Below are 20,946 nucleotides of genomic sequence, written 5' to 3' on the forward strand. Positions count from 1 at the left end.
TTTGTGTTTGATAGGGAATTGGACGGTTTGTTCATCTTTGGCTTGGCGGTTTTTCACCGTCTTCTCGTTAGGTGAGTTTGTTTGGATGTGACGTTTTAAAATGTATCACTTTTAATTGTTTTAAATTGAGGTAACTTACAGATTTATATGTGATAATAGATGTGCCTGAAATAGGCCAAGGGCCCTTATTAACTCCAATGAATTAGTGGATGAAGTTGTGAAAAGTTAAAAGAGCCTGATTGTAGAATTAAGAGTACAGATGCATGATTTGTCTCTTGTATGGTTCAAGTCATTACCACAGTACGAAGTATATATAGTAAATAAGCGCGAGCTGTTGTTCGGAATTATTTTCTTGAAAACGGGTGTATTTCTGTTTGTTTATTTAACTTATTGTCGAACGTAGAAAAAAACAATAATAAGACTGCTTTGGTATGACATTACCAATTAATGCCTTTTACTACAGTAATACTTGTATGAAACTGCCATTCATTCTTGATTTGAAGGCTTTAGATTTTCAAATAAGCGACAACAAAGGGGTACAGTATCTACGTTATGTTATAATCAGTTTCGTGGGTGAGAAAAATACTATCCGTCAACCCCAACGTTCTCTCACAAAATAAATCGTTCAAATTTTGATGTAAAAGATTGTAACTAAAATGTTAATTAGTTTTCATCTGTAATGTGAAAATCTTTCAACTGTTTATGCTTGGTGACATAAAGAATCACAAGCAAAATTCGCTCATTTTTAACCATTAAATTGTATAATCCTGAAATTTAACACTATGGTTTTAGTTAGATATGGTTGAAAAATGGATTACTCCCAAATGTTCATCTGCCATACAGAGAAATGATTTAAAATTTATCAACCATTTCTAAAGGATCAGTGTTACTTCTAAACCAGAATTCCTGCAGAATCTTGAGTATGCTGATCATTAAAATAATTTGTTTATAATATATTGCACATTTTCCCTTTAACTGCTTGGGTTTCCTCACAAAGATGTGTAAGTTTGTAGGTTAATTGGCCTCTGTAAGCTGCACACAGTGGGCTGCTGCATGGTAAAATCACGGGCGGGGGTGGGGGGGACTGGTGAGAATATGGGACGATCTATTTTGTTGATAATTTTGACTCAGTGGATCAAAGAGCTTGTTACCATGCTGTTTCCTTCCCTATAATGAAGGAATATAAGTTAAATATTATGAGCAAAGTGAGCAACAATGGAACAGAATAGGTAAAGATTTATGTACTGTGTAGCCCGTAGAGCATCAGTAGAAGGGCCTCCTTCTGTTTTGTATAACTCGAACTGTCTGGTTAAATGATGGGATCCTGAGGTGTAACTGTTCAGTAATTCAATAAACAACCCCAAATCGCTTATTTAATTGGCACCTGTGAATATAAATCTGCTACATTCATGTACCATAGCTGCAGCATATACAGTATAATCTGTCTTGTACATGGCAGGAAATTAAATGTTTTATTAGCAGAATCTCTCAAGCAATATTCAAAAGTCAAAATGGCTGCTTGGCAACATCATGTCTAAGTTTCTCATCATCCTAATTCGATCTTTATTGTGGCATTTGTTAACTGTTACCATGTCAAAAGTCCAGTTTTTTTTCTGTGGGAAACAAAAGCAGCAGTGTTTTGAGAAAACAGTTAATCTTCAGTTTCCCAAGGCAGTGGGGTGGAGGGGAAGTGTTGGTGGTGCCACACACTCTAAAACATTTTTGTTTTCAATGTTGGTGTCTTTAGTTATTGGTAGATGTTTGAGTTAAAATTAAAGTAAAATTTGTTAGTGAAATAATTCTCATTTAAATTTTGTGTATCACCAAGAATAATCTTGCACTCCAGTGCTCATTTCGCCGATCAATGAATCCAATTGTGTTCATGCTTAGTTGTTCAAGATCTCAACTTGGTATCTGTTAAAGTTGGGAGATGAATTGAATGTTACCGAAAACATCTGTAAATTCATTGAAGTATTGGATAATTGCTGTGCAAATTTCACTGTTTTAATGTTCTTGCACAAGTAGTGTTTCTAGTTATTTCTACTTTGTAACGGACTTTATTCAGCAAAAGCAGATACGCAAGGGCGATCTAGTGAGAAAAATTATTTGCACTTGAAGTACACAGATATGACACAGATGATTAATTTTTCAATAATTTCAATTGCATAGTTTCAGTATTTGGGGGGTGTCAGATGGTTCTTTAAAATTATCATTTTTTAAACTTTTACATTGTGAATATTCAAGCATTTTTGTTGGCCAATGTTGATATTCTAAAAGCTGCAGAGGCTAAGCCAAAACATCAAGTTTGTCACAGTACCTTGAAGGGTATCTCTTAGGTGTTTTGTATGTCCATGTATTGACTGCACATCAAACAATGTGGCAAAATAAGCTAATCTGGACCATCTATGAATTTTAAAATGGTGCAAGATATCTGGGCCACCTGGTTACAATGCCTAAACCTTCCACTATTCTATAATCATGGTGAATATTTTGATGTTGCCTGATTAACGTAACCCTATTGTCAGTATTGCTTCCAATGTATATGGGACTGTCTCTGGGTAATCTCATTTTAACAAGCTATTTCTCTTACTAGGATTCCCGTGAACAGGTAATTTGTTCTCTTTACAGACAGTTCTGTTTGTTTATATAGCTGTCCTTGCAATTTCAAAAATGATTACTACTTAAAGTGTAAGTTTGAAAGTCTATTCATATTTGAATAACCTTGTGGGGGAAAAGTGGTTTTTTGAAATCCACCAATGCTATAAATAAAACTTCAATATACAAGTGTCCCCCGCTTTTCGAACGTTCGCTTTACGAAACCTCACTGTTACGAAAAAGAAAGCAGCGCGCGAGAAAATCAGCGTGCAATAAAAGGCAGTGCGTGCCCCGAGCAGCCGCTCTCCCCCGGGTTTGGAATGGCATTGCTTTAACACGTGCCTGTGAGCAGCCGTTTGCAAGGTGAGTTCTATGGTATCGGAAAAGCCTGAAAGAGCTCTTAAGGGTGTTACACTTAGCATAAAACTAGACATAATTAAGCGTTTTGATCGTGGTGGACGAAGTAAGGACAAAGTGAGTTTGGCTTGTGGAAGCTGACGAACATGATGTTGAAGAGGTATTGGCATCCCATGACCAAGAACTGACAGATGAAGAGCTGATGCAATTGGAAGAAAAAAGGATAACAATCGAAATCGAATGAGTAATGATAAAGTACGACTTTAATTTTGAAAGGGTACATCGGTTTAGGGGATATTTGCAGGATGGTTTGAGTCCTTACAAAGAACTGTGTGATAGAAAAATGCGCGAGGCTCAGCAGTCAAGCAGGCCTTCCACATCAGCCACAGCAGACGATGAATCTCGACTTTCGACATCGAGGTGGGCAGCCATAGGAGGAGATGAGCTGCCTGCTCTAATGGAAACAGATGACGAGATGACACCCCAGTGTCCCACCACCCCAACCCCCAGGCCACGGACAGATACCGATTCGCGGAGAATGCAACGGTAGCCAGGAGGCACACAGCACATCTTTAAGAAAAAAGCCAAAATAAACATGCTAATTAATTAGGTGCCGCTGACACGTAATTGTCGGCCCAGATCAGAGACGACGCAATCAGAAATCGGCAGGGATCTAGGCCGACAATTACCTGTCAGGAGGCACCTAATTAATTAGCATGTTTATGTCGTCATTTTTCTTAAAGATGTGCTGCGTGCCTCCTGGCTACCGCTGCACCCCTGCATGCTTCACGGCAATGTATCGGTTGGCGACCTGGAGGGTGGGGGCCACTGCACCACCACAACCTGCGACAACTCAGCCTGACACACCATCATCAGTGTGCTCGGCACTGTCGTCCCAATTCCGGTAAGTGATACTACACTGTACATACATTATTTCTACTTTATATAGGCTGTGTATTTTTACGTGTTATTTGGTATGATTTGGCAGCTTCATAGCTTAAAGGTTACTGGAGAGCGCTTGCGCCGTGTTTTTGCCAACAGCGCTTGCGTGAGATTTTCTGCCGACGGCACTTGTGTGAGATTTTCTCTACAGAGAACAGTTCAGTAATGATTGTGGAAAAGTATTGCTACTTTATATAGGCTGTGTATTTATCGTATCATTCCTGCTTTTACTATATGTTACTGTTATTTTAGGTTTTATGTGTTATTTGGCATGATTTGGTAGATTATTTTTGGGTCTATGAATGCTCACAAAATTTTCCCATATAAATAAATGGTAATTGCTTCTTCGCTTTACGACATTTTTCGGCTTACGATCCGTCTCATAGGAACGCTCTACCTTCGGATGGCGGGGGAAACCTGTATACTCATGGTATGATAAGTGGATATTGGGTTATAAACTTGAGGTTGATTGGCCTTGTGGTGGAAGAAAAATACATTTGCATTGTAAATAGTGCAAGGGAAATTTCTACCCAGGATAAATTCTAGCTCCAGAAACATTTTTAAAAAGGGTACTGACTCTTGTCTCCACTGCTTCCTTTTCCATTGAAATTGCTGTAGAAATTACTCTAAATCCAGTCCAAGTAGTGTCTACTGGTGTCAGGCAATGTTTTCCCACCTGCAGTTTGCTGCAGGGTGAAGAAATTGTGGAGAATGCACTAACCTCGCCGTTCATACAGACTTTACAAGAGCATTTTAAATTACACCAGCCACTTGGAAACAGCAACCAATATTCTTGTCATTGGCACTGGGCTATTAATAGTTGAAAGGAATGAAGGGACATACTCCATGCAGGAAGCATGATCCTATAATGGAGGCCCCCTGGCTTTGACCTTCACAAAACCACATACTGCTTCAACAAAATTCTCACAGACTGGGTGTTGTGGCTGCCACGTCCGCAGATGAAAAATGCTTGAAAATCCAAAGTGCCTCTAAGGCTATAAATCCCAAACTAGGGAATATTTTACTTTGATGTGCTGGTTTAGGAAGAATCTCATTTTTGTGCGTGACATTTCTAGGCACCATTGGCAGGATTCAGAATCAAGGTTAATATCACTGGCATACATCATGAAATTTGTTGTCTTTGCGGCAGCAGTACAATGCAATACATAATAGAAAAAATGTGAATGGCGGTTAAAAAATGTAAATTTTAATTAAGTAGTGCAAAAATAGAAATTTAAAGAAGTAGTGAGGTAGTGTTTATTGGCTCAGTGTCCATTCAGAAATCGGATGGCAGAGGGGAAGAAGCTGTTCCTGAATTGTTAACTGTGTGCCTTTAGGCTTCTGTAACTCCTTCCTGATGATAGCAATGAGAACAAGGCATGACCTGGGTGGTGGGAGTCCTTAATGATGGATGCCACCTTTTGTTTTTTTTTTGTTTTTGAAGCATCACTCCACTGAAGATGTCCTGGATACTACAGAGGCTATTGCCCATGATGGAGCTGACTAAGTTTACAACTCTCTGCAACTTATTTCGATACTGTTCAGTACCCGCCCCCCCCCCCCCCCCCGCATACCAGACACTGATGCAGCCGGTTAGAATACGGTGCACCTGTAGTCATTTGTGAGTGTCTTTGGTGACATAACAAATCTCCTCAAACTCCAAATGAAATATAGACAGTGTCATGTCTTTTTTGTAGCTGCATCAATATGTTGAGTCCAGGATAGAACTTCAGAGATATTGACACCCAAGAACTTGAAGTTGCTCACTCTTTCCTCTCTGATCCCTCTGAGGACTGGTGTGCATTTCTTGTCATGCCCGTTCTGAAGTCCACAATCAATCCTTTGGTCTTACTGAGGTCGAGTGCAAGGTTGTTGCTGTAACAGCACTCAGCTAGCTGATCTCACTCCTGTATGCGCTCTTGTCACCCTCTGAAATTATGCCAACAACAGTTGTATGACCAGCAAATTTTTAGATGGCTTTTCAGCTGTGTCTAGCCACACAGTCACGGTGTAGAGAGAGTAGAGTAGTGGACTAAGCACACATCCCTGAGGTGTGCCAGTGTTGATTGTCAGTGAGGTAGAGATGTTATTTCTGATCTGCAAATTGTGGTATTGTGCTTAGGAAGCAGAGTAACCAATTGCAGAGAGAAATACTGAGGCCCAGGTTCTGGAGCTTTTTGATCAGAACTGTAGGAATGAAGGTGTTAAATGCTGAGTTGTTGTCATAAACAGCATCTTGACATAAGTATTTGTATTGTCCAGGTAATCCAAGGCTGCATGAAGAGCTAATGAGATTGCATCTACTGTAGACCTACTGTGGTGATAAGCAAATTGCAGTGGGTACAGGTCCTTTCTGAGACAGGGGTTAATTCTAACCATAACCAACCTGCAAAGCATTTCATCATTGTAGATGTGAGTGCCACTGGGCGATAGTTGTTACGGCAGCTCACCTTGCTTTTGGGCACTTAGTATAATTGTTGCCCTTTTGAAGCAGGTAGAAGATTGGTTGTCTTAATTGGAGGCATTTTGTGTCATATAAAAGAGAAGAGGACTCAATATTAGCACAAGGAAATATCTTCAAATAGCTTCAGTCACTTTGTAACATTTTAAATTGTTGGACCTTTATGATCCAAACAGGCCCTGTATGCCATTTTAAAATTTTGTAAGTTAAACTTTTTATTAATGTTCTTAACTTTCTACATTCCAATGGAAATGATTCCAGTGTCATTAGTCTGTTATTACAGTAAAACTCCAATATTCTACTTTCCCATTGTCTGAAGGTGCTGATGGTTCTGCATCATTGAAATTTTCTTTCCTTGGCTTTAAACCTTTTGAACACTCTTTAAACTAATGTGATTCACTGGTAAGCCTATTATACTGCTGTATTACATCAAAAAAATTAAAAATGTTTGGGAGCAATATTCAATAGTTCAATAAAGTCTGCAAAATTAAAGTCTTGAGGATACCAAATTAATGTAGTTCACTGTAATTACTAGTTGGATAAGTGCTGCTTCTATATTTTGATATGAGCTGCTTGTGACTAAGGCCAAGAAGAAAAATAGATCAAATAAGAAAGAAAAAAAAACGTTCATGCTTGAAATCTGAAATAAAAACAGAAAATGCTGGGAGTCTTTACAGTTCTGGCAGCATCTGTGGAAAGAGATACAGTAAACATTAAGTTGGAAACCCCTAAGTGAATCACTTGCTGATCCCTGGAATATATAGGGATTCTTTGATGCTTTCAACTTTCTGAAACCAGACAGACAATATTGTTTTTTTTAAAGTTTAGTGCCTGGCTAATTAAATATATTTGGATATTGGCTTCAAAACTCATTAAAGCTGTCTCCTCAATTTGGAAATACAGGTGCACATTCCTTTATCCGAAATTCTGAAATTCAAAAAGCTCTGAAAACCGAAGTTTTTTTCACCAACAGCTGACGTCACTCAGGTGTGATGGTGGCAGCACCAGTAGAGGCCGCCAGACGTCAGTTGTGGCTCAGCGCTCGTACTGGTTACACGTGTATTTGTTGTTCGCTGATATTTTGTGTTCACTGTTGACTTTGTGTTTAATTTCACTGTGAAAATGTCAAAAAGAGCTGCAGATACCCCTATGGGTAACAATGAGAAAAAGGGAAGGAATCTTCTCTATCAATAATGCAGAAAGTGGAGTTATTGCAGAAGCTTAATCGTGGTGTGTCTGTGCGGCATCTGACTGAAGAAAATAGTGTCGGAACTACCACTGTATATGATTTAAATAAACAAAGACAAGTTACTGAAGTTTTATAGTGACAATGACAGTGACATTCTACATTTTTTCCAATAAGTCATTTACCATGTGTTTGATTCAGTTGAAGCTGTATATTTTTATGTTTTATTGAATATTTTTGTTGGAAATAAAATTTCTTGTCATTATTCCCTAAACAATACAGTATAACAATTATTTACATAGCATTTACATTGTATTAGGTACTATAAGTAATCTAGAGATGATTTAAAGTATACAGGAGGATGTGCGTAGGTTTGGTGCGCCGCCGGGTCCTAAAGTTCACCGCATTGAGGCAGGTTAAATAAGGGACTTGAGCATGCATGTTTTTTGGTATCGGGGGCAGAGACGTGGGGTCTGAAATCCGAAAAATTCTAAATTCCGAAATGCAACTGGCCCCAAGGATTTCGGATAAGGGATTGTGGACCTGTATGCATTTTTCTAATTAAAACATGTTCTGTTACACATAGCTTATTTTCATGTGACTGAAATGTAAAACAGTATGAGGAGCAGCCTTTTTTGTTTTGCTTTTGAGGGAAGTATCAACGAATTATTATCTGTGACTTTATTTTTTGAATTGACGTACTTTGCTTAAATCTTTCAGATTGCTTTTCAATTCTACACATGTGAAGAACTACTTGCCAGAGAGTAAGTCCTTAGTAAGTACAGCTTCTGAATTATGTTATCAGCTTCAAGATTTTTAATTGCCAATAATATGTTGTTTCAAATGCTATAATGAGAATTTTGCAGTCTATTGGAAATAGTTTTAATTTAAACAAGTTATTTTCTCATTTGCACATTAATTTTTATATTAAATAAAATATTGTAATATTTTCTTATTTATAGTTAGGTATTTTGTTCTGATCTCTGATTCACTCAGATGGACCAGTCCCCTCAGTCCTACATGCTTGCCAATCTGACACATCCGCATTCTGAACAGTTGCTGCAGGGATTGAATCTTCTTCGACAACATCGTGAACTTTGTGACATTGTCCTCAGGGTTGGTGATGTCAAGATCCATGCCCACAAGGTGGTGCTGGCTAGCATCAGCCCATACTTCAAAGCCATGTTTACTGGAAACCTTTCAGAGAATGAAAACTCTGAAGTTGAGTTTCAGTGCATAGATGAGACTGCTTTGCAGGCTATTGTAGAGTATGCATACACAGGAACTATATTCATTTCGCAAGATACAGTAGAATCTCTCCTGCCGGCTGCAAACTTGCTTCAAATCAAACTAGTTCTAAAAGAATGTTGTACATTCCTTGAAAGTCAGCTTGATCCTGGCAATTGCATTGGTATTTCTCGGTTTGCTGAAACGTATGGTTGTCATGACTTGTACCTTGCTGCCAACAAGTACATTTGTCAGAATTTTGAAGATGTATGCAAGACTGAAGAATTTTTTGAGTTGAACCACACAGAGTTGGATGAAATAATCTCAAATGACTGCCTGAATGTTGTGACGGAGGAATCTGTTTTTTATGCATTAGAGTCATGGATTAAATATGATGTGCAAGAAAGACAAAAATACCTAGCACAGCTGTTGCACTGTGTTCGACTGCCATTATTAAGTGTAAAATTTCTGACAAGGTTATATGAAGCAAATCAGCTAATTCGTGATGAACATACCTGCAAGCACCTTCTAAATGAAGCCCTTAAATATCATTTTATGCCAGAGCACAGATTTTCCCATCAGACTGAGTTATTGACACGACCACGTTGTGCCCCCAAAGTACTTTGTGCTGTTGGTGGAAAAACTGGATTGTTCGCAACATTAGACAGGTGAGTCATTCGACCAACATAAAATCCAAATTTACTAGCATAACTTTATTTATATTTTATAAATGTAATATTTTGCTGTAAACTTGTATTATAAAATGGAACAATTCCATATTGTGAGTAATGTCTGCTGTATATTTGGCTAAATGTAATAGGTTACTTTGTCTTATAAATACTTGGAAATGGTATTCAAATATGTACCCACTTTGCTATTCTATTTTTTTTTACATAGACAAATAAATGTTGAAATCTATTCCTGAGCTATATTGATAACTCTGTGAACCTGTTATAAATTTATCTTCTAAATGTGAACAGTATAAATTTACCTGGGTAGATCAATGGATAAGGTCCTGCATTATGAATATAGGAAGAAATTTAAAATGTAGGATCTTGGCTATTAATCTCTTAAATACTTCCAGTGGCTTGTGCTATTGAGGGAAAGAATAGGAAGATATGATAAATGATGTGTAGCTGAAAAATTGGTGGGTAAGGATTCAGGAGTTTGCACCATTAGATTCTCTTCTACAGCAGAGATGACCTGTGCAAGAGGGTTGGATTACATTTAACTGGAGGAGAACCAATATTCTGCTATGCAGATTTGCTGTTGCTGAAAGGGTGGGTTTAAATTAGATTGGCCGGGACAGGAATGGGATCTTAAGCATCATGGAGGCAAATGAGAGGCTAGAAAGCGAAGCAGTAATCAGTGATACACATAAAAGTTGCTGGTGAACGCAGCAGGCCAGGCAGCATCTCTAGGAAGAGGTGCAGTCGATGTTTCAGGCCGAGACCCTTCGTCAGGACTAACTGAAGGAAGAGTGAGTAAGGGATTTGAAAGTTGGAGGGGGAAGGGGAGATCCAAAATGATAGGAGAAGACAGGAGGGGGAGGGATGGAGCCAAGAGCTGGACAGGTGATAGGCAAAAGGGATACGAGAGGATCATGGGACAGGAGGTCCGGGAAGAAAGACGGGGGGGGGGGGGGGGAACCCAGAGGATGGGCAACGGGTATATTCAGAGGGACAAAAAGGAGAGTGAGAGAAAGAATGTGTGTATAAAAATAAGTAACAGATGGAGTACGAGGGGGAGGTGGGGCATTAGCGGAAGTTAGAGAAGTCGATGTTCATGCCATCAGGTTGGAGGCTACCCAGACGGAATATAAGGTGTTGTTCCTCCAACCTGAGTGTGGCTTCATCTTTACAGTAGAGGAGGCCGTGGATAGACATGTCAGAATGGAAATGGGATGTGGAATTAAAATGTGTGGCCACTGGGAGATCCTGCTTTCTCTGGCGGACAGAGCGTAAATGTTCTGCAAAGCGGTCTCCCAGTCTGCATCAGGTCTCGCCAATATATAAAAGGCCACATCGGGAGCACCGGACGCAGTATATCACCCCAGTCGACTCACAGGTGAAGTGTTGCCTCACCTGGAAGGACTGTTTGGGGCCCTGAATGGTGGTAAGGGAGGAAGCGTAAGGGCATGTGTAGCACTTGTTCCACTTACACGGATAAGTGCCAGGAGGGAGATCAGTGGGGAGGGATGGGGGGGACGAATGGACAAGGGAATTGCGTAGGGAGCGATCCCTGCGGAATGCAGGGGGGGGGGGGAGGGAAAGATGTGCTTAGTGGTGGGATCCCGTTGGAGGTGGCGGAAGGTACGGAGAATAATATGTTGGACCCGGAGGCTGGTGGGGTGGTAAGTGAGGACCAGGGGAACCCTATTCCTAGTGGGGTGGCGGGAGGATGGAGTGAGAGCAGATGTACGTGAAATGGGGGAGATGCGTTTAAGAGCAGAGTTGATAGTGGAGGAAGGGAAGCCCCTTTCTTTAAAAACCATTCAGGACCCCAAACAGTCCTTCCAGGTGAGGCAACACTTCACCTGTGAGTCGACTGGGGTGATATACTGCGTCCGGTGCTCCCGATGTGGCCTTTTATATATTGGCGAGACCTGATGCAGACTGGGAGACCGCTTTGCAGAACATTTACGCTCTGTCCGCCAGAGAAAGCAGGATCTCCCAGTGGCCACACATTTTAATTCCACATCCCATTTCCATTCTGACATGTCTATCCACGGCCTCCTCTACTGTAAAGATGAAGCCACACTCAGGTTGGAGGAACAACACCTTATATTCCGTCTGGGTAGCCTCCAACCTGATGGCATGAACATCGACTTCTCTAACTTCCGCTAATGCCCCACCTCCCCCTCGTACCCCGTCTGTTACTTATTTTTATACACACATTCTTTCTCTCACTCTCCTTTTTGTCCCTCTGAATATACCCGTTGCCCATCCTCTGGGTCCCCCCCCTTGTCGTTCTTCCTGGACCTCCTGTCCCATGATCCTCTCGTATCCCCTTTTGCCTATCACCTGTCCAGCTCTTGGCTCCATCCCTCCCCCTCCTGTCTTCTCCTATCATTTTGGATCTCCCCCTCCCCCTCCAACTTTCAAATCCCTTACTCACTCTTCCTTCAGTTAGTCCTGACGAAGGGTCTCGGCCTGAAACGTCGACTGCACCTCTTCCTAGAGATGCTGCCTGGCCTGCTGCGTTCACCAGCAACTTTTATGTGTGTTGCTTCAATTTCCAGCATCTGCAGAATTCCTGTTGTTTGCAGTAATCAGTGATGGCAGATTGAATAGACATGATAAGCAGGAGACTGACCAGGAAACTCATGACTTCCCTATCTTGAAGTTAAGTCAGTTAGTTCCTTGCTCTCACTCACACGGAGTGCAAGATTGTTGTTGTGACACCATTTAACTAGCTGATCTATCACACTCTTGTACAGCACCTCATCTGAGATTCTGCCAAAACACAGTTGTCAGTTGTGGGACTAACTTGGATGTGGTACCTTAGTTGACAGGAACCAGTTGAGCCAAAGAGCCTGTTTTCTTGCTGTATGTATATAATTGAACTAAATGACTGACAGCTCAGTGCACATCAATATATTGGTAGTGGAATGTATATATCTGACTGTTGACAGTGGGCGGGGGGGGAACAAAAACAGAATCCAAGCTCTTATAGTGTGAAGAATTTGGATTAATTAATTTAAGGTCTTGGTTATTTTGCAAACTGTATTAGGCATTGCTTTTTAATTTGTACTTTCTAGCAAAAAACCACAACCTTTTGAGTACCAATTTGCTTGAAATTGATATCTGATTTCACTATAGAGGTCCAACCGGGGGAAAACTTTATTTAATTCCTTTGGTTCATGGATTAAGAGTCCAGTCTCGTCAGTCTGATCAGGAAAAATTTTGTTTGCTATTGGAAAAGCACAGGTGCAATAAATGGAAGTGTATCCATTTGTAGAATGCAGTTTCTTGAAAGTGATCATTATTAGGTTTATTGTTTACAGATTCTTGAACTTGCAGGAATGTTATTACTGTGAGTAGCATTCCTTTTAGCTTTTAAAATGCATGCCAACAGAATCATTTTGTCAAATACAGTGCTTTCTGATTAATTGGGACCAATACATTTTGGCCAATTAAGCAGCTGCCCCAATTAGCTGAACTTTCATGAAAATAGTTTAAAAGGTATATATAAAAAAAATCAGTGCAGACATCTAATGCAGATGGACTGCTTTCATACATACTGTTGATGGTTCCATCCCCCAGATCTTCATTTTCATTGTAACATTCAAGATGTTAATTCAAATTAGAAACTACGGAGAATTCGATACCTTCAAATTCTTCCTTTAAACTCCCCGCTGTTTCTGGCATCTTCAGTCCTAAGTGCTTGAAAGCACAATGAGCAGAACAGTTCTGAATTGTCTTGCAGCTTATTTCTCAGCAGCTATCAGTGACAAAAATCACCTGCTTTTTGAACACAAACTCATGCAACTGATGCTATTTAAAAACTGTACACTCGATGCATGGTGTAGTGTCTAATGGCCATGCAAGAGCACATGACTAACACTGGTTAGAAACTGTTCAGCAACAGTTTCTTGCTCCAATTAAATGGCATAATATCCCAAATAAGCAAAGGGAATCCCAGCTACTTTGTTGAATAGTTTTTGTTCTTTAAGAGTTGTTCCAAATAAACGGCTGCTCCAATTAATCGTTGACCCAATTAACTGGAATCCACTGTATTTGACTGGTATCTGGGATATTCTTATGTAGCTGTTTGACTGCCTCTTCTCTAACAGTTTTAAATTAAGATCATGAACTATCTTGTATGCCTTCATTGAAGTGTTTTGGTAAATGTTGTTTGGTAAGGACTAGCTTATTAACCAGCCTCTGGATATAGGATGCATTTTGGGACATATAACATTTAAATTTTTAATTTATTTATGAATCAGAAGGTTATTTCTAAAATTTGAGCTGAAGCCAGATGTTGGAATTCTGATTTGCATGAATTAAGCTACGTTGGCTATATTTGACGATCCAAGAGATTTTGCAGTTTTAGTATAAGTTTATTGATAACCAAAAAGTACGCCATAAGTTGGAGGAAAGTTTTACTTAAGTTGAATAATGCTTTGGTCAAAGTATAAGTTGAATACAACAAAGAAGTTGGCTTTTTTGGAATTATTTTTACACTTAACTAAAAGGTGGTTGATCTTATTTTGAAATGAGTCGCCTTGGAAACCTAGGATATATAACCTTGAAAGTAAGTAAAATGTGACTTCAATGTTTAGCCACAGAGCCATGCAGTACAGAACCAGGCCTTTTGGTTTACCAAGTTCCTGCCAACCATCCATCACCCATTTATATTAATCCTATATTGATCCCATTTTTTATTCGCAGCACCTTCTCATCACTTCCCTCAGATTTTATCACACACCTACACAGTAGGGGCAGTAAACCTACCAGCCTGCTTGACTTAAAAACCGTTTTGAGTTATTTGGATATCTGCCAATTTAATGTAGTTACTCATTTAAAAAGTATTGATATGAGTATTTTTTGGCAAAGCACAAAGTAGAGCCCTTTAGGTTTCTCACATGACATAATTCCATTGACTTGGTTCAAAAGAGAACTTAAGTGTTGTTGATGGAAATAGTTGGATGCTGTGTGTCTTGGTTAGTGATGAGCCATGTTCTTGCCATCGTGCAAATGCCCAACTTATGTACAGTCCGTACATGCAACCAAGCATTTAGGAGTTTGGCAGAACAGATTTTGCTGGCTGCTGCAGGGCTTCAGACATCTATCAAGTGAGGACTCATGGCCGTATTTCTGATTTGCAAACTGTTCAGATTATGAACAGTTCATACAAATGGAGCGTAAGGCTGTTTTATACTTCTGCGTAGTAGTCTACGCAAGTGGCCTATGCCGTTGTGAGCATTTATACTTGTGCATTGGTGTGTCTGCGTCGCTCTGCAATTCACTGCCAAAATGCTAGTTGGCGGTGGGGTTTCTATGCCACTGTGTTGAGATTCTTCGTATTGAAACTCAACACAAAGAAACTCAAACTTTAAACAATGGCGACTGAAACTGAAGGAGGGTGAATTTTCTGTGCTTGTCTAGCCACTGAGAGACATGGGCGAGGAAGTGCATTTCAAATATTCTTGGATGTCGGCAGGTAGGTTTGATGATTTGGTTCATCGTCTCCAACCATTTATTTTGCATCAGTGTACGCACAGTATACTCAGAAACTGGCAATCACCATTCGAGTTTTAGCTTCAGGTGGAAGTCAACAGGCTGTAGCAGCTAGCTACAAACTGGCGTCAAGCACGGTCCTCCATAATTTTGGAGGTCTGTAAAGCTTTATGGAAAGCATTGTGGCCAGAGTTCCTTCCCTGCCCTTCAGTTGCCCGATGGGAAGCTATTGCAGCGTAGGAGGAAATGCGAGGCTACCAAGCAGACCAATCACAGTTGTTGCGGTCTGCGTTGCCCCGATGCATAGTTACATTTTTGGGGAGGTGTGCGTCAGGGTACGGCGTAGGGTATGCGGCTACGGTGTAGATTTGACGCTGAAGTATAAATTGGCCTTTACTGTAGCCTGAGGGGGGTGTGTAATTGATGGGCTTTATTTTTACCTGGGAACACTTTGGGAATTCTTGTATTTGAAAAATAACTCTCTACTACTAATCAGTATTAGCAATTAAATTTAAATGAAGCTCAGCTATATTTCATTATTAATACACCTTAAAGGATGTTTCTTTGGTTGACCAGCTGTTTGAAAACAAAGTGTTATAACAGGCAGAATTTTTTTTGACAGAAAAATACTAAGCACATTAAAGCTTAAAAAATACCAACTTTGAGACTCAAATTTATGTAGCTGTATGAAGTGAAGGAAAGCTTGCCCTTGCTGAAATTATAGTCCTTACAACACAGAATAATGTTACTATAAACATGTCTAATGAGTCTTTATATCCCTTTTGCAGTGTGGAAATGTATTTCCCTCAGACAGACTCCTGGACAGGTCTGGCACCACTCAGTAGCCCACGTTATGAATGCGGAGTTGCTGTTGTTGATCAAAAACTTTATGTGGTAGGAGGAATTGCAACCCATATTCAACAAGGAATCAATTATCGAAAGCATGAGAATTTGGTGGAAGGTTGGAATCCAGAGACCAACAAATGGACATCAGTAGAACGAATGAATGAATGCCGAAGCACTCTTGGAGTGTCTGTTTTAGCCGGTGAACTCTATGCATTAGGTGGTTATGATGGAGAAAATTATTTGCAGTCTGTGGAAAAATACATTCCTAAAATCAAAAAATGGCAGCCTGTTGCACCTATGTTGAAAAGCCGAAGTTGTTTTGCAGCTGCAGTTTTGGATGGAATGATATATGCTATAGGAGGATATGGTCCTGCCCACATGAACAGGTAATACAGTATAATCTTTATAACACAAAAAATATAGTTTTGGAAACAAAATGGTAAATTTATATTTGTTGGGGATAAATAGTAAAGATTTAAAATGTATACAGTGCCTATAAAAAGTGTTCCTTCTCCTCCCCCCCCCCCCCCGGAAGTTTTCATATTTTATTGTTTTATAGCATTGAATCACAGTGGATTTAATTTGGATTTTTTGACACTGATCAACAGAAAAAGACACTTCCGTGTCAAAGTGAAAACAGAGGTATACAAGATAATGAGAGGCATTGATCGTGTGGATAGTCAGAGGCTTTTTCCCAGGGCTGAAATGGCTAGCACAAGAGGGCATATTTTTAAGGTGCTTGGAAGTAGGTACAGAGGAGCTATTGGGTTTGTTTTTTACGCAGAGGGTGGTGAGTGCGTGGAATGGGCTGCTGGTGGCGGCGGTGGAGGCGGAAACAATAGGGTCTTTTAAGAGACTCCTGGATGGGATACATTGAGCTTAGAAAAATAGGGGGCTACGGGTAAGCCTAGGTAGTTCTAAGGTAAGGACAAGTTCGACACAGCTTCGTGGGCCGAAGGGCCTGTATTGTACTGTAGGTTTTCTATGTTTCTAGATCTCTACAAAGTGATCTAAATTAATCACAAATATAAAACAAAATAAATAATTGCATTAGTATTCACCCCCTTTAGTATGACACACCAAATCAACTGTTGCCCAGGTGCTTCACCAATCGCAGCTTTATGGGAGACTGGCAAAAAGAAAACCACTATTGGTGGTGGGGGGCGGGGGAACTCACATGAAATCTCAGCTACAGTTTGCCAGAAAGCATGTGGGAGACTCTGAAGTTAACTGGAAGACATTTTCCAGTTTGGTCTTTGGTCATCAGACTAAGTACTATGTTTGGCATAAGCCAAAACACCGCACATCATCAAAAACACACCATCCCTACTGTAAAGCATGGTAATGGCTGCATCATGCTGTGGGGATGCTTCAGTGCAGCAGGCCCTGGAAGGCTTGTGAAAGAAGAGGGTAAAATGATTACAGCAAAATACAAGGAAATCCTGGAGGAAAACCTGATGCAGTCTGCAAGGGAACTGCAACTTGGGAGAAGATTTGAAGATTTGTTTTCCAGCAAGATAATGACCCCAAGCATAAAGCCAAAGCTACACAGGAATGGCTTAAAAACGACAGAGTTAATCTCCTGGAGTGGCCAAGTCAGCGTCCAGACCTCAATCCAATTGAAAATTTGTGGCTGGGCTTGAAAAGGGCTGTCCACTCACAATCCCCATGCAATCTGACAGAGCTTGAGCAGTTTTGTGAAGAATGGGGAAAAATTTGCAGTGTCCAGATGTGCAAAACTGATAGACTTATCCACAGAGATTCAAGGCTGTAATTGCTGCCAAGCGTGCATCTACTAAATACTGACTTGGGTGTGAATACTTATGCAATCAATTATTTTGTTTTTTATATTTGATTAATTTAGATTACTTTGTAAAGATCTGTTTTCACATTGACACAACAGAGTCTTTTTCTGTTGATCAGTGGCAAAAAAAAAATTAAATCCATTGTAATTCAATGTTGTAAAACAATAAAACACGAAAACTTCCAAGGGGTATGAAGACTTTTTATAGGCACTGTATTTTCATTCATTCAATCAAAACCTCTGTTCCACAGTTTTGTTTGCCTGATGTATTATGAGTTCTATTGTTTCTGGCAACTCTGTATGGACCCTGTTGGTGATTATATATATGTGACTGTTGACCACAAATAATCCTTGGCGAGGAGTCCTTTTATTGGTTGGTTAAATGTCATGAAAGCTTCCACATTCCGCTAGAAAGTGAGCAAGAATGAAAATCCTAATTTGTGGATTTTTTCTTTGCCCTTATTTCCCTGGTTGAAGTAAATTTAACTTCACTTTGGCTCATAATAGAATCTCCAGATTTTGCTGTCTGTATTCTGTCCTTCATGAAATTGTCTTTCCATGGATAGTCAATAAGAATGGTTTTAATGTTTTGTTTCTTTTTGTATTTGCAGTATGTTATCTTTTGCACACTGGTTGTCCACCCTGTTAGTGTGGACTTTCATTGATTCTATTATGGTTATTGGATTTATTCAGTATACCTGTAAGAAAATTAATCTCAGGGTTGTACATGGTGATATACATGTACTTCGATAATAAATTTAGTTTGAACTTGGTCTTTTGCTTGAGTAAGAACATAAAAATTAGCTAAAGTAGGGCACCCTCGAACTAATTCTGCCTTTCAATATGATAATTCATACTATAATATGGCATTACTGCCTACCCCTGGACACTATTCATTCCCTTATCAAGAATCAATCTTCCTCTGCCTCTATTGCTTGTATGAGAATAAGAGTTTTATGAATATTTTTTAAAGCAGAGGTGCAAAAGTACTCAGCCCTCAGAATTGCATTGAAACATTGCAGCAATGATTAGTTGCAACACACATCAAAGTTGCTGGTGAACGCAGCAGGCCAGGCAGCATCTCTAGGAAGAGGTACAGTCGACGTTTCAGGCCGAGACCCTTCGTCAGGACTAACTGAAGGAAGAGTTAGTAAGAGATCTGCGTTCACCAGCAACTTTGATGTGTGTTGCTTGAATTTCCAGCATCTGCAGAATTCCTGTTGTTAGCAATGATTAGTTTTTTGGTTTGACTAATTACTACTTGTACCTTTGGCAAATCATGCCATGGGACACCGAAGTCCCTCTGGACTTAATACCTTTGTAGTCTCTCATCCTTCAAATTTTATGTTTTGTGCTAACAATAATCAACTTTACATTTTCCAACACTGCATGCTATTTACCAGATTTTTCCCCATTCACTTAACTTGTGTCCTTAGAGACACCTTTTCGTGTCACATTTATGTAGTCTAACCATTTGTGACATTTTTCAAAAATTTGATGCAGCATTTTAACTATGAACAGAAAGTATTAAAGGCTTAAGATCATATCCAGGTATTGCTTTTTTTTGGGTGGGGGAGGAGGGGGAGAAAGACTGCTGGTTTCTTGGGCCAATACATTTGTTGATGCAGTATCCAACTTTTCTGTCAAATTAATTATCCTTTCTAATTAGCAAATTGCCATTGTCAGAATTAATTGAACAGTATTTAATAAAATTAAATCCTAATTTGAATTTTTGTTTACGTTAGAATGTAATTTCCTTCCACATCTGTTGTTTTAATTACACTAAACAATTTTTTTTGAAAATATTGCTTCTTCAGAAATTTTTTGTTTATGATAGACCGCTGGAAACTGAACACAAATATAATTTCAGACTATTTGTATCACATAGGAATTTGGAGACACAAGTAATTAACTTTTGAATATAATGCATTTAATTGCATAACGGTGCTGTTGCTTTGCAGTAGTTCATCTAAGCTTAAGATGTTTTGTTGATGATTTTCATTTATGCTCTGTGTCTGAGCCTTCTTGCCTAAGTGTACAACAATAATCAGCCAGCATTGATGGATTCCAGTTGCTCTGATACTGTTTCTCCATGACTGCAGTGTCCTGGTGAAACATTTCACCATGCTCAGCACTGTGCCAAGATCTGCAGGGAAGAAGTCTAAATGGGAATGTAGAAAATTAATCTTTAGTGACATGTTGCTCTTCATGGTTTTGTATGTTTGAAGCATGTTGTCAACCAGTTAGCTGTGTGTACTTTGGGGCTCTGTTACCGCCAAGAAAAATTTCAACAACATCCTTGAATGCCTTCCATGCAGTTTTCTCCAGTCCCAAAGAGTTTCTTCGAATTGCCTGTCATCAATGGATTTGTGCCTTCCTGAATCTTGGCATCAGTTATTCTGACTCAAATTATGAAATGAGTTAACAACTATAGGTGAATTTTTAAAAATGGTGCATGATAGGAAAATTTCATGATAATTTTCATTATCAGCAGCCCAAAATCCATAAAATAGACCCAAAAGTATTCAGGAAACAAAATTTTTGTTATCCAGTGTTATATAAACTGAGTATTCTGGAAAGTTATATATAGTTTCACTGGACACCATTGCCCATTTTGAATTTTCTAATAGGAATGTTAATTTTGTCATAAAATTACAATTTATTTCTCTCATCAATGTGAAGTTAATCCTTGCATCAAACAAAGGGATCTAATATACTAGAGTCAATTAACTTTTGTTAAATGGGTTGAATCTGGCTCCTTTTGAAAGCAGGTAAGCTTTAGTCACTTTTTTCAGAGCAAGAAATGTGAAAAAATATTAATAAAGGAATCAAAAGTTTGCAATCATAGTGCCATTTGTTTGAAAAATGTTGGTGAAAATGTAAGTTTATAGTAGTCAAACTGTTGAAATGCGTGAGGAGAACTTCATATTGGTTATTGACATCAGTTTGTTTTTATTATAATTGCTTGTTTAAGTGAGCTTAATCCGTCATTTTACTTTTTTGTGCATGAAAATAGTGTGGAGCGTTATGATCCTAGCAAAGATTCCTGGGAGATGGTAGCTCCAATGGCTGATAAAAGAATTAACTTTGGCGTTGGTGCAATGCTTGGATTCATCTTTGTTGTTGGTGGACACAATGGTGTATCACACTTGCAAAGTGTTGAGAGATATGAACCCCATCAAAATCAGTGGACTTTGTGTAGACCAATGAATGATCCAAGAACAGGTAAATCTTGGAAAGTCTTTTTACTAAAGCGATTTGTAATTGTATAGTCTTAAAATGATTTTGTCAGATTCATTTTGAGCTTTTCAATGTACAATATTTTTGAAATCCTTTTAAATAAAAT

The 20,946-nt window shown here is 39.2% G+C and overlaps 1 protein-coding gene across 4 annotated transcripts in view; it reads left to right on the forward strand.

Annotated features, from left to right (window-relative positions):
- Positions 1–20,946, forward strand: part of LOC140204405 (kelch-like protein 28) — a 24,862-nt gene continuing 3,916 nt past the window's right edge. The window contains exons 1-5 of one of the 4 annotated variants that reach the window (XM_072271128.1): positions 1–71; positions 8,262–8,316; positions 8,504–9,436; positions 15,739–16,182; positions 20,617–20,825. In XM_072271128.1, coding sequence (XP_072127229.1) covers positions 8,538–9,436; positions 15,739–16,182; positions 20,617–20,825 — 1,552 coding nt within the window. In that variant the 5' untranslated portion in view covers positions 1–71; positions 8,262–8,316; positions 8,504–8,537. The remainder of the gene's footprint in view (positions 72–8,261; positions 8,317–8,503; positions 9,437–15,738; positions 16,183–20,616; positions 20,826–20,946) is intronic. The other 3 variants (XM_072271141.1, XM_072271148.1, XM_072271134.1) reach the window with 3 other exon arrangements.

Source organism: Mobula birostris, chromosome 1, assembly GCF_030028105.1.
Source record: "Mobula birostris isolate sMobBir1 chromosome 1, sMobBir1.hap1, whole genome shotgun sequence".
In the NCBI taxonomy this organism is placed as follows: domain Eukaryota; kingdom Metazoa; phylum Chordata; class Chondrichthyes; order Myliobatiformes; family Myliobatidae; genus Mobula; species Mobula birostris.